Consider the following 12800-nt stretch of genomic DNA (forward strand, 5'->3'; position numbering starts at 1 on the left):
ATGTTTTTAATTAATTGCTGAAACTTGAACTAAATAAGCAAGCTTGCTACACAGCACTATACATATTTGTTTGTATTTTTACCCAAATATAAAATATGCTTCACCAGTCGGTCTGCATTATTGGGCTATCTAGCCAGGGGACCTTATTAGTAATTAGGGTTTAGGGTAAAAATTATTTAGACAAGAAAGGACATTTATCAAATAATAATGATGGAATCGGAACCTGAATACATGTAGGATCCTCTACTTGTGTCTTTTGGTGCTCCATGTTTTGCAGGTGTATTCAAAGTTACATTTGAGTCACTTAGTACTACGGTCGAGTGATATTTGAACCACATTATTATTAGCCAATTGTGAAGCTTAGTCCATTCTCTCTCATTCTTTTAATGTAGATAATATCATTTGTTTAAAAAATGTCCAAATAAATAAAAAATTGAGTGTAAAAGTTATTGCCCACACCAAGTAGAAAGAAAATATGTCATTCTGACAAGAAAGCTATGATCTATATTATGATTACAATCATCTTCGATTCACGTGCTCGAGAATTCGGTACTCAATATAATCATCATTTGATGGGAAGATATGATGTAGTAACATCTAATAAGCATATTGATCGTCAAATATTGATTGTACAATATACTTATAAATATTGTAGTCAGTTCATACTAAATAAACCAAATTAGAACATTCACATTTAAGTATGTCCATTGGACTGTGAAACAAAAAACTCAATGCAGACAGACCTTCAGTCCACATACCACAGAAATCGATTGTCAGTTGACGTAGGTTTCTTTTCGTGTCTAGAATTGGACTTATAAGGCAATAGTTCAGCGGCATGTAACATCTCTTGTCAAATAACACACTATCAAGCGTAAGTTTTTTTCTACATGGTAATGTATTAATAAATTAAGACGTCATATGATGGTAAACTCATTTCATATAAATTGCTTTTTCAAAATTAACGCAAGTCATAGTTTGATGTAAGGACAAAAAACACAACACGCTCACACATGCGTAAAAATATATGAAATTTGTTTCTATTATTTTTTAATTAGGGGGCAACCACATGAAAAATAAGCCTGCAAATAAAAGCAATTTCCAGATTCAAATTTAACGCAAATATAACATAAAGGGTTGTAAGCTCACCAGATTTCAGAGACTAGAAAGACAGAATTCATGAGAAAATCAGCATAGAAACAAATATCCAAGTACCATCCCTGTGTTCATTCCATGTTTGCAACCATTTTAGAGACAAGGTTGCTGAAGTCGAGAAAACGCTAACGTCGTTATCAAGCTTATACGCGGATATATAGGTATATATAGAGAACCCCACAGTGCCCGGGAAGCACAAGATAAGGACTTGGATTGTCTGCCCTTCCCATCTCATACCCTCCTCATACCCTCCTATTTTTGTGGTCACGGTTAAACCACGTCAAGATTTTATATTCCCATTACATTTTGTCTTATTATTTCTATAAAAAAAAATCAATATAAAATGTTGACGTGCCTTAACTGTAACCACATAATATAGGAGGGCATAGGAAATGCATAGGATGGTGAGGGCAGACAATCCAAGTTCGACAATATGTGCAAAAATTTAAGAACAAATTTATACAGATATGGAAATAGTGAGTCTCAGTTGTAGATGAATTCCCGTCACTGGCTTCAGGTTAACTCAGTTCATCCCTGAGATGGAGCGAATATGGGCAATCCTGGAATTGAAAGAAGGTATTAGATGGGACATTATATTATATTGCTTGCAAACATGGTGAATACGATAATCAACGAAAAAACAAAACAATAAAATTGCAAGAAGGTAATTTATTATTAGTGTGAGATACTGCAGATGACGATGATCAATTTCTAAATTCAACAAGGTAATTTATTATTAGTGTGAGATAATGCAGATGACGATGATCAATTTCTAAATTAGTAACTCAGCCAGAGTCACTAGTGCTGGATCACTGTATGTTGCAATATGATAACATATGATATACCATCCTTGGTTCCCATAACAATGAAAAATCTTTCATTGCGAGATAGATAGATTTTTCAGTGTGTCCGAAATACAGAATGGTACACTACGTGTTACTATATAAGTGATGAGATATTTGTATTAAAAAATTAACAACTTGAAAAATAAAACTTCCCTCTACTTATATAATGATGCATAGTGTACTATTTGTGTTCTGAGCACAATGAAAACTTTTCTCTTGCGATGTATAGCTAGCTAACTCTTTGACCCCATTAATTAATAATTAATAATTAAGTAAGATTCCTCTATTTATACACACCATGTTTTTAATTAATTGCTGAAACTTGAACTATATAAGCAAGCTTGCTACACAGCACTATAGATATTTGTTTGTTTTTTTTACCCAAATATAAAATATGCTCCACCAGTCAGTCTGCATTATTGGGCTATCTAGCTAGGGGACCTTATTAGGGTTTACGTTAAAAATTATATAGACAAGAAAGGAAATTTATCAAATAATAATGATGGAATTGGAACCTGAATATATGTAGGATCCTCTACTTGTGTCTTTTGGTGCTCCATGTTTTGTAGGTGTATTGAAATATATATTTGAGTTACTTAGTAATACGGTCGAGTGATATTCCTCTTTACTAGTAAGTGAGAAGTCTTTGGTTCGATTTTTTGTCAAAAACAAATTTGAACCATATTATTATTAGCCCGTTGTGATTTAGTTTACTCCATCATCCCTTTAGTGTAGATGATATCATTTGTTAACAAAAAGTCCCAAATGAATAAAAATTTTGAGTGTAAAAGTTATTGCCCGCACCAACTAGAAAGAAAATATGTCATTCTGACAAGAAAATTATGATCTATATTATGAATACAATCATCTTCGGTTCACGTGCTCGAGAATTTAGTACTCAGTACAATCATCATCCAATGATCAGATATGATGTAGTAACTTCTAATAACCATATTTGACCGTTAAATATTGATTGTACAACATGCTTATAAGTATTGTAGCCAGTTCAGACTAAATAAACAAAATTAGAACTTTCACATTTAAGTATGTCCATGGGACTAGGAAACAAAAAACTCAATGCAGACAGACATTCAGTGCACATACAACAGATGTCAATTGCCAGTTGACAGGTTTCTTTCCGTGTCTAAAATTGGAGGACTTATATGGCAATACTTCAGCGGCATGTAATGTCTCTTGTCCAATTACACATTATGATGCGTAAGTTTTTTTTTTTTTTTTTTCCACATGGTAATGTATTAGAACGTCATATAATGGTAAATCTATTTCATGTAAATTGCTCTCTCAAAATTGACGTATGTCATAGTTTGATACAAGGACAAAAAACACAACGCACTCACACACTCGTAAAAATATATGAAAATTGTTTCTATTATTTTTTAGGGGGCAACCACATGAAAAATAAGCCTGAAAATAAAAGCAATTTCCAGGTTCAAATTTAACGAAAATTTAACATAAAGGGCTATAAGCTTCACCAGATTTCAGAGACTAGAAAAAACAAAATTCGTGAGAAAATCGGCATAGAAACAAATATCCAAGTACCATCCCTGTGTTCATTCCATGTTTGCAACCATTTTAGAGACGAGGTTCAAGAGAACACGCTAACGTCGTTATCGATGCTTATACGCAGATATATATAGGTATATCTTGAGAACCCCACAGAGCCCTGGAAGCACAAACAATATGTGCAAAAATTTAAGAAGAAATTATACAGATATGGAAATAGTGAGTCTCAGTTGCAGACAAATTCCCGTCACGGGCTTCAGGTAAACTCGGTTCATCCCTGAGATGGAGCGAATATCGGCAATCCTGGAATTGAAAGAAGGTATTAGATGGGATTGCTTGAAAAAAAAGGAGAATATGGTAATCAACAAATAAACAAAAAAAGAAAATTGCAAGAACGATAAAAGAAATGATACCTTTAAAGATCATTGATGCCGACGTCTTTTGACATTGTCCTCAGAAAATGACTGCCAGTTATGGTGATCAAGGTTGCTCAAATCATCAAGTTCTGCAATGGCAAGCAAGTATGTTGTGAGCTTCAAGAGCTCCTGATCACTGTCTCGACTAGAATGGGCCTTCTTGAATGGCTTGATGATCAAACCATTTTGAGGGTTCATCACAAAGTTTCTTCGCAGATCATCAAACATTATGGTGTTTTTTGAACTGTAGAACTGAGTATAACAAGAAATTGCTAGTCATCAGTCAACTGAAAGTTAGACAGCAAATGAAAATTGCATTACTCGCATACCAGACATTGAAATTTAACCCGTCCCAAAGTAACTACTATTACTAAAAAGACAAAATCATTACTGTGTCTGAGACTCTTAAAATGATGGTATTCCATCTAGAAAAGTTGAAAACAATTTAAAAAAAATCCCCCTGTAAGTCGAAATGGGGAAATTTATAAATGACATTATTTATCTTCATATGATATGCAAAGGAGATAGCAAACTCTCAACATCACTCAGAGTTTATAAATAAATAAAAGGGAAAAATGAGCAAAAAGCGATGGTTAACAAGTACATTGTTCCATACCTCAGGGAATTTAGCCCAAATCAAGCCTAATGGCTTGCAATCAAAGGTTCCACGAGACTCGCATTGAACTGTGATCATTGCCATATGGTCTAGAAGAGCTGTGATTTTGTAGTTGGGATTGCTCAGCACTCCAAGCTGACCCATCTTCAATTCAACCCATTTCATGCTGTATAAATGAAACATATAAGAATTACTACACAGGTGCACGTACCCAATTTGTTTACTGAACTTAATATAAAGTCCATAGTTATTATTATCGTCACAATTCCCTGTAATTTACAATCAGAAAAAGAAATTTGAAGCTCTTGACTTGCTAGTCTACTTAATCTTTCACATATGCCATCAGGCCCATCACACAAAACAAAGATGGGAAGAAGACAAAAGGATTGATGCAAATTCACTTCAACTTGAATTTAAACCTTTTGTATGTAAGGGGAAAAAAGCCCTAAACTGTTTTGTACGAGTCATTTACTTTCGGAAAGAGTTGATACTTGAGTAATGAAAAGAATATACAGAAGATCTCTCAAATTCATTACTCTTTTCAACATAAACATCTTCTCTAAAATTTACGCACACACATATTTAGCATAACCTCTTCAAAATCTGAAGTCCAAACTTAAGGTATAGCAACATAACATGGTAGAGTTTACGATAACAGATTAGATCTCATCTACTTTGATGCTAACATACATATGCAATTTCTGGTACTCGTGATTCAAACAATTCATCCGACAAGAGATAATAGAAAAAAGGAAGGTATAATACCAATTTCAAAGAAAATTTCTGTCAAAGAGCAGAAAAGAATAGAAAGAGAAAGACAAAATCAATTCAACAAGATTGAAAGGAAACGATCCCATTTCGATATTGAATTCAATTTTATAATGATTGAATTTGGGTAAACAACTATATTAGTAACCATGATGAAATCGAGGTGTTTAATTGCTTCAATTGAAGCCATGGAAATCCATGTGCGAGTAACTATAAATGAGAGTTTATTACAGGATATGAAAACATCCACACAATGCACTTCCAATGCTAAACAACAGTCGCCTAGGCACGTTTAGAAAATGAACATGATACTTAATAACACTGAAACAAAAGAGGGAATATATCTTTGTTATAGAATTCCTTTAGCATTGCATTTTCTAACTGACAACTTACCTAGTTGCAGACCATATCATGATGTCATATTCCGCATAAGCAGCTGTAAGAAACTCGTGAAGAACTACAAAACACAATGTGTGTAAAGTCAAATGAAAGACACATGAAGACTCTTGAAAAGTAGAAATTTCATACGAAGAAAGAACAACTGACAAGGCCGCATAAGTTGAAGCGGGTTCTCTGCTGTGGACCGGTGATCAAACAGAGTATAATCAATATCCAGCACAAGCAGTTTCTTTCCTTCCCGGCAAGGATTTCGAAGTTCAATCTACAATCCAATTCACATAATAAAAAAAATACATAAAAACAAAGCAGTAAATCACATTCATCTGCAATCAAAAGTGAAAGACGGAAACTGCTAACCTTATATTGATCGACACGCCTCCTCAACTTGTTGGCATACTTATCTTTAATCTCAACAGCTTCATCTTGGGCAATCTCAAAATCGTCAACAATCTCCGGAGACTCCACCGGATCCACTATAATATCATCCTCCATGGTACTGATTCAATTCCATTGCAGAAACATTTTATCAAACACCTGGTGTGCATAAATATATAGGCATTTAAACATGGGCAAATGATAGACGGAGACTTACCCGATCATGGTCATCTTTTGGGAGGGCTTGAAGGGAAGAGAGGAGAGCAAAACGGTGTCGTCGGCGAGCTTGGACGGGAGGAGTTTTGGGTAGAGAAGCTTTTGACGTTTGGGCAAGACGGTGGTGAGTTGGCAGATGCGGCGCTTCAGCTCGCCCACCGTGTCGTCGCCGCATACTCGAACGGTGTACTCCTTTCCGCTCCACTTCACTGTCAGCGTTATCTCCTCTTCTGGCGACGATGGCGTTGAGGTTGAGGTTGAGGCTGCGCCTGCACCTGCTACTCCTGCCATTGCACCAACAAATTGCTTTCTCTCTCCTGAGGTTTTAAGTCTAGAGAGAGGGGTACCAACAGACGCTACTTTTCTTCTTTTTATATATAATCTGATTTTTATTCATTTTCCTTTTTCATAGACTTTCAATCAAATTTCCAGCCCAACCCAACTCACGATTCATTGGCATGAAACGAATTTATTGTCATTTGAAATATTAAATTTACTTTCTGGAAGAAAGTATTTAATGTCTTTTCAGAATTCGTCTGAATTTTTACTAAGAATTGGTTCTAAAAGTACTTTTATTAAAATATTTTCAATCATTTTTAAAGCGGGTAATACTAAAGAGACAAAATTTGCAAACTAAATGATGTGTCACCAATACAAATAAGCACATTTATCAACGTTTAACTAATAATTCAATCGTTAGCTTCCATATCATTTAATTTACAAAATTTAGTCTCTCTAATATTACTCTTTAAAAACACTTCAAAACAAGCTCTATGAAATTAGTGTAAATTGTCGATTTGTCATTAAACCGGGTTAGTGCATTTTACACCTTTTAAGTTTGGAATGATTCTCAAAATGGGGCATGATGTCTCAATTTACTCATATTGCACCGTAAACTATAAAAATGGTATTATTCTATGTCTTTAATATGATTATTTGTATGACAAATATTAAATCGATGACGTGATGAGTTTGAGATTCTTATATAAGCTAACGTGTGAGCCGCATCTGCACCATATTGCCAAAAAACTCATCAATTTATTGGATGGTTAGAGGTCAAAGAGACAAAAGAAATAAATTAATATAATTTTAAAATCCCAAAGATATAACGTTAGAAAATTGAAACCTCATAGCTCATTTTTAAAATCGCCTCAAACTTGGCTTAGACTTTAAATTATATCAATTTACCCTCTAAAGTTAACCCCTTAGAGTATTTTTTCCAAAATAGCAAGTCCTTAAATTCATTAAAAATGTCAATCTACCCTCTAAAGTGTATCTTGCACAAATCACTTGACTTAAATTTACAAAAAAAAAAATTGATATAATAACTTCGAATCTTACAGTAGGAAGAAAAATGATAGTTTATGATGAATTCTAGAGGTTTTTTTTCTCAATAAAAGTAATCTATGGACTTAATTTCCAACTGGATAGTAATGTATGGACAAATGCCTAATCAGTAATCACATTTGCCCCTTCCAAAGGGAAGATAACAAAGTGCATCCAACTCCATTTTTAGAAAGAAATGACAGTAGGTGGGTTACATACAAAGTGCCTCCAACTCCATTTTTAGAAGATGAAAAATTGACGGACAAGGAAACAAAGAAAAAAGAGCTTCGTCCTCTGTTTCCTCATCATCGTCGCCATTGTTGTCACCGCACCTCCAACCAGCTTCAACATTGTCACGGTCCTCCTCTGTTTCTTCACTTTCTTAACATTTCTTCACTGTCCTCTTCTGTTTCTTCACTTCCAGTTAGGTCTGAGCATGTTTTGCTGGCTCTTGACATTCACACGTTTTCCGGCATAGGCATCTTGATCACTGGCTTCATCGATCTCGTTGCGAGCCACATCAAACACATGGCCAGGATGCATTTTCCTATAATGCAGTTTAAGCTTGTCTTCATGGATGTACGTCTTACTACACCCGTCATAAATGCAAGCATAAGGGCGATCCGAGGATTCTTTGTCATAAGGAGGCTCGGGAGTTCTGATTTGCTTCTCTGCAAGTAGGATGGCATATTTTGGCACACAAACTGGCTCGTCGATCTGTAAAATCAGTGTTAATATTGAGAATCAAGTCATACTTCCCTATGTTAAGAAAGTCCAGAAAAATAGATGTATGACACTAATATCAGCGATCATAAGGTCCAAATTTTGGCCTTGTTTTTCAGATTTTTTTGTTAGAAAGAACTAAAAAGGACCTTTACCTGCACTTTTTTTCGAGACTCACGAATTTTGTCTTTGGACTGATGAATCTAGAAGAATCGGATTTCAATGCTTACGTAAATTGCTAAACAAGACTTTTGAAGCTCTAGTTTCTTACATTAGTGAAATCCACATGTCAACTTTTATACTCCATCATAATAAAACATTCAAATTTATGGAAAAAAAAAAAACATATTTGCCTTCATGTTAAAGGCATCATACGTCAAATTAATACTAGTTTGAGACACAGGTATAAAACATTCACACACTATTCCGTACCAAAAACAAATGAAGACAACTTCAAATATTTCATAAACAAGAAAAGTGAGGCAGGAATAGCAAACCGTTTCATGGTAATCGACAATGTGGTTTTTAAGCTTGTACTCATATGCAAATCTCCTTAGACAGGCTGGGTATGGACACTTATAATAGTTGTCTGCTGAATGTGTTTTCATGTGGTACCTAAGGTAGATTTCCAGGGAGAAGGCCTGCACAAGTCATATTCGAAATTGATTATAACACGGAAAAATCAGTTATGCATGTTAAACAACCACAAACAAAGGAAATTTATGCCCGAAAAAGACATCAAATTTATGAAAAGCACAGAATGGTTCAAGTAAACAGCTAGGATGATACTACAGTGATGGTGACAGTTTTTCTGCTTGATTGCTGATTGGATGTGTAAAACTAAATACTTGTATCACAACAATCATTATCTTAAGCAGCCATCGTTAATGCTGGCCAAAACTGCAATTCATTACCAGATTCTATTTTCCTTTAAGTAGGGTTCTAAAATCTAGCATCAAATGTGAAGAGCGGCAATTTAAAACAACAATTCAAAACCTACCCACTTGTAGGGTCTAGTCTAGCCTATATTAGACATACTACTCTGATTCATTCCAAAACGGAATGTGAGCTACACACATTGAACTAATAAAAAATAAACAGAAGTTTCAGCAGATATCATTGGTACGTTGAGGATATGTTTGATATTCAAATTACTTTGCCAGTGTGCACAGGAAACTAACTTAACATAGCAGGGAAGAAGATAAATTGCGTCCTTCAAACAGATATTGTAATCGTATAGTTTGTTGTGTGTGTTGTTTTGGGTGGGAGGGTTTGAAAGACAGCTAAACCGTTAAAACTTCAACATTAGATGGCAAGAGAACTTGAAAGAAAACGTTGTAGTAATGGATAAGATGATACCTTGCCACAACCTTCACGAGGACATACATAATTCTTTTCTACGGTATGAATATGAAAGTGTCTTGTCATCTTTGAACTATCCAGAAATTTCTGTAACATTCAAAATATTATTTTTCAAAGTCAACTAAGATATAAGAAACTCTGCCGGAATATCAGATATATCCTTGCTTTAAAAGTACCCACATTAGTGCAACAAGAAACTATAGGAATTGCACATTTGGGACTGAACAAGACTTTACAAATGCCAGGAAAAAATTATTAGACAACTACATAAACAAAAACTTTCTTCTTGTTTTTTTGCTTTTGGTTTTACCAAATTAAGAAACTGACAACTCTTCTCCATTTCTTTTGACTTTATAGTAACTTGCTATCTCAATCCCATAGCTTACTCTATCTGGAAAAAATACCTTTCCACAACCCTCAAACCAACAAACATGTTGTCTCTCCGCATGGATGTCAGCATGCTTCCTCAAAGCACCAGCATCAATAAAGATCTTCCCACAGCTGTCATGGCTGCAAAGAAAAAGCACTTCGGTTGTTGGTTCTGGCTCTAGCTCTGGCTCTAGAGCCATTGTTTTCTTTGATTTCTCGTCCAAAGCCTCTGATGTATCTGCTAACGAAAACAGAAAATGAGAAAAATCAGTCCAAACTCATATCATAGGAACAAAGACATACAACAGAACATGCTCGCCCATCATGTTAATCCAACATGGCTCTCTTAAGCCTAAACTCATTAGTGATTCAATAAGTCTTAGGCCAAAAGTAAAACTAACGTGTTTATAAATCTAATGCATCACTTAAATGACATATCAAGAATTTAATAACTATTAAATCAGATGTTGGGCAGTGGAATTTAATAGCTTTGCGGAAGCGAAAACACTGAAAACATAAACTTAAACAATAATAAAGGATAACTGGAATCGCTCCAGGGGCATCACACCCATTCTTGGCCTCTCACCAAGAATTTTGGCATCTCACCAAAACAATCCCATCGCAGGATAAGAATTCCAATCTCTGGAAAACCAAACTTTTCTATTCATCAACTCTTCATTCGTTCAATCTGAATTACAATGGGGGTATTTTTAATGGCTTATACCTAAAGAACGCAGGAAAGTAAACACATTGGAAAGAAATCCTAATCCAAAAATATGATAGAAAACCAAATCTAATCCGAAATACAACTGGAAAGAATTAAACCTTGTAAAATAGGAAAACAAAATACTAAAACCCTAGAGAATAAGAGACAAAAAAAACCTTTGATTAGCACCTTCCATTTTGGTTCCGCATTAAAGTACGACTTAGAAAACACTTCAGAAGTCAAACCATAAACTTACTAAAGCAGAAGGATCTCAGTTCAGACACTAATCCCTACTGATTTTGAAGAAATATCAACTTGGGAGAGTATAATGAGTGAAAGTGCGTAACGTATGTATTGGCACTGACCGAACAAGAGCACTCGTGTATACTATTACTATGATGCAAATAAATGGCCTTGATGTACATTTTAATGGCCTACGAATCATGTAATACTACTATTATTTACAAAATTACAAATCAAAGAAAATAAAGAAAATTGAGTAGATAAGACTTCTATGACGAATTACATCAGTCATAGCTCGAATAGCATGTAGAACTCACACATCAAACCGAAGGCAATACTAATTCCATATCTTTATCTCTTTTTTCCTTTTTCTGTTTCTTTAAATTCATAAACACTTACCAATTCATTATCCTTCTCATTCATATAACTCGTACTACAACGTAAAGTGGTTTAGAAGTATTTTCAGGAATCACCGTACAGAACATGGTAGGGAAGAAGTACCTTTCACCCACTTCATTAGAGAGCACTCTCCACCTGTTGCTATGACATCTTGTGGAACCCTGACCACGATTTTGTATCAAGCCATTAGCCAAAGGTAGGTCAAATACTTCAAATTATCCAAGTGCAGCTATCTTCTTTCTTTTGTTATGAGAGTAATGCTTCGTACATAAGGTCCTACAAGACCCCGCCACTGTGGCCGGAAGCTTACTTCTAGGCAAATAGTTCTTTAATCTTTCTTTTAGGCGAATAGTTCTTGATTCTTAATCACCATATAAAAGAGAAAATCTTGGGATACAATAAAATTGGTCGTTTTTTTTTCTTCACTTTCGTGTTCCTAAACATTAAATGAACATAAAATTAGGCCATTTAACTCAGCTGTACAGTAACCAAATCTTCAAACTGACATTTGATGTTTTCTTTCGTTTTGAAATTGCTAAACAAAAACTTGACTTTCAAATCATCAAAGAACCCAACGCACCCTTCTCACTTCTTACCAACCATCAACACCTACAACTAGGTCCATAAAAGTACCTAACTTTATTTCCACTGTAAATCGAAACCATAAACGCAAGAATCGAACGACATTTCAGAGACTATGAAAACTGAAATTGCACTAACATTCAAAACCCAGGAAGTCGAAAAGATTGTGCTGGCAATTCTTCGTTTAAAGTAATCGGAGATGAAAGTTAAATCATGAAATTAGAAATAAAAGAAAAGGGAAAATAGATACCATTCTTTGAACCATTTGACAGGGAGAGTCTTGGGTCGGAAGGTTGGGCGCCTCTCGGAGGAATTGTGATGGAATTGGGACTCCATCTAATTCTTCTTCTTCTTCTTCTGTTCGTCGTCTTTGTTAGGATTCCACGGTTAGGAATTGGGGGTTAGGGTTAGGGCAAGAACTAGGGTTTTGGTAATAGGGAGAGATCGTTACGGAAATTAAGCTTCAGGTTTTAGCAGCTCCGGTTGTGTCGGTTCATCCCTTGACGTCTGTTTGGCGGGAGTTGCCAAAATTTAGGAGTTTTTATAATTTATAGCTGAAATTTAGTACACAAATTCATAAATATTATTTTTTATAAAACAATTTAAATATAGGAAAAATACCGAACTAGCCTCAAAATTAAAACCTAATTGCACTTAAAGGTGAAATCCAATTAAGCATAGTTGTTCCCACAATATCGGTTTTATCATTTATGGTCAAAAGTTAGCCCATAAATTCATAAATATTAATTTTTATAAACAATTAAATATAGCTCAAAATA

The 12800-nt window shown here is 34.8% G+C and overlaps 2 protein-coding genes across 4 annotated transcripts; both read right to left on the reverse strand.

The window, feature by feature from the left end:
* Positions 1-1572: 1572 nt before the first annotated feature.
* Positions 1573-6679, reverse strand: LOC126605231 (ubiquitin-like domain-containing CTD phosphatase). 2 transcript variants are annotated; one of them, XM_050272604.1, is made up of 7 exons: positions 6313-6679; positions 6078-6216; positions 5868-5982; positions 5715-5778; positions 4554-4719; positions 3935-4189; positions 1573-1712 (listed from the first exon to the last, which is right to left on the reverse strand). In XM_050272604.1, exons 1-6 carry the CDS (start codon positions 6600-6602, stop codon positions 3944-3946), a joined length of 1020 nt encoding a protein of 339 aa, XP_050128561.1. In that variant the 5' UTR covers positions 6603-6679; the 3' UTR covers positions 1573-1712; positions 3935-3943. The 2 variants fall into 2 exon arrangements, with proteins under 2 accessions (XP_050128561.1, XP_050128560.1); XM_050272603.1 differs by lacking the exon at positions 1573-1712 and adding an exon at positions 3519-3824 and having other exon boundaries at positions 6313-6678.
* A 978-nt stretch (positions 6680-7657) lies between these two features.
* LOC126601630 (zinc finger transcription factor YY1-like) lies at positions 7658-12555 on the reverse strand. 2 transcript variants are annotated; one of them, XM_050268361.1, is made up of 6 exons: positions 12272-12555; positions 11542-11600; positions 10127-10329; positions 9720-9809; positions 8858-9001; positions 7658-8354 (listed from the first exon to the last, which is right to left on the reverse strand). In XM_050268361.1, the coding sequence occupies exons 1-6, from the start codon at positions 12355-12357 to the stop codon at positions 8052-8054; spliced, it is 885 nt and encodes a 294-aa protein (XP_050124318.1). In that variant the 5' UTR covers positions 12358-12555; the 3' UTR covers positions 7658-8051. The 2 variants fall into 2 exon arrangements, with proteins under 2 accessions (XP_050124318.1, XP_050124317.1); XM_050268360.1 differs by having other exon boundaries at positions 10127-10332.
* Positions 12556-12800: the final 245 nt, after the last annotated feature.

The sequence above is a fragment of the Malus sylvestris genome, chromosome 15 (genome assembly GCF_916048215.2).
Source record: "Malus sylvestris chromosome 15, drMalSylv7.2, whole genome shotgun sequence".
NCBI lineage: Eukaryota > Viridiplantae > Streptophyta > Magnoliopsida > Rosales > Rosaceae > Malus > Malus sylvestris.

Coding starts and splice junctions, on each gene's coding strand:
- LOC126605231 (XM_050272604.1), bottom strand. CDS start 6,602: ATGGCAGGAGTAGCAGGTGCAGGCGCAGCCTCAACCTCAACCTCAACG. Junction 4,720..5,714: donor ATGATATGGTCTGCAACTAG/GTAAGTTGTCAG, acceptor TCATTTATACAG/CATGAAATGGGTTGAATTGA. Junction 4,190..4,553: donor TTTGGGCTAAATTCCCTGAG/GTATGGAACAAT, acceptor TGTTATACTCAG/TTCTACAGTTCAAAAAACAC.
- LOC126601630 (XM_050268360.1), bottom strand. CDS start 12,357: ATGGAGTCCCAATTCCATCACAATTCCTCCGAGAGGCGCCCAACCTTC. Junction 10,333..11,541: donor TCTAATGAAGTGGGTGAAAG/GTACTTCTTCCC, acceptor TGTTTTCGTTAG/CAGATACATCAGAGGCTTTG. Junction 8,355..8,857: donor TTGTCGATTACCATGAAACG/GTTTGCTATTCC, acceptor CTGATTTTACAG/ATCGACGAGCCAGTTTGTGT.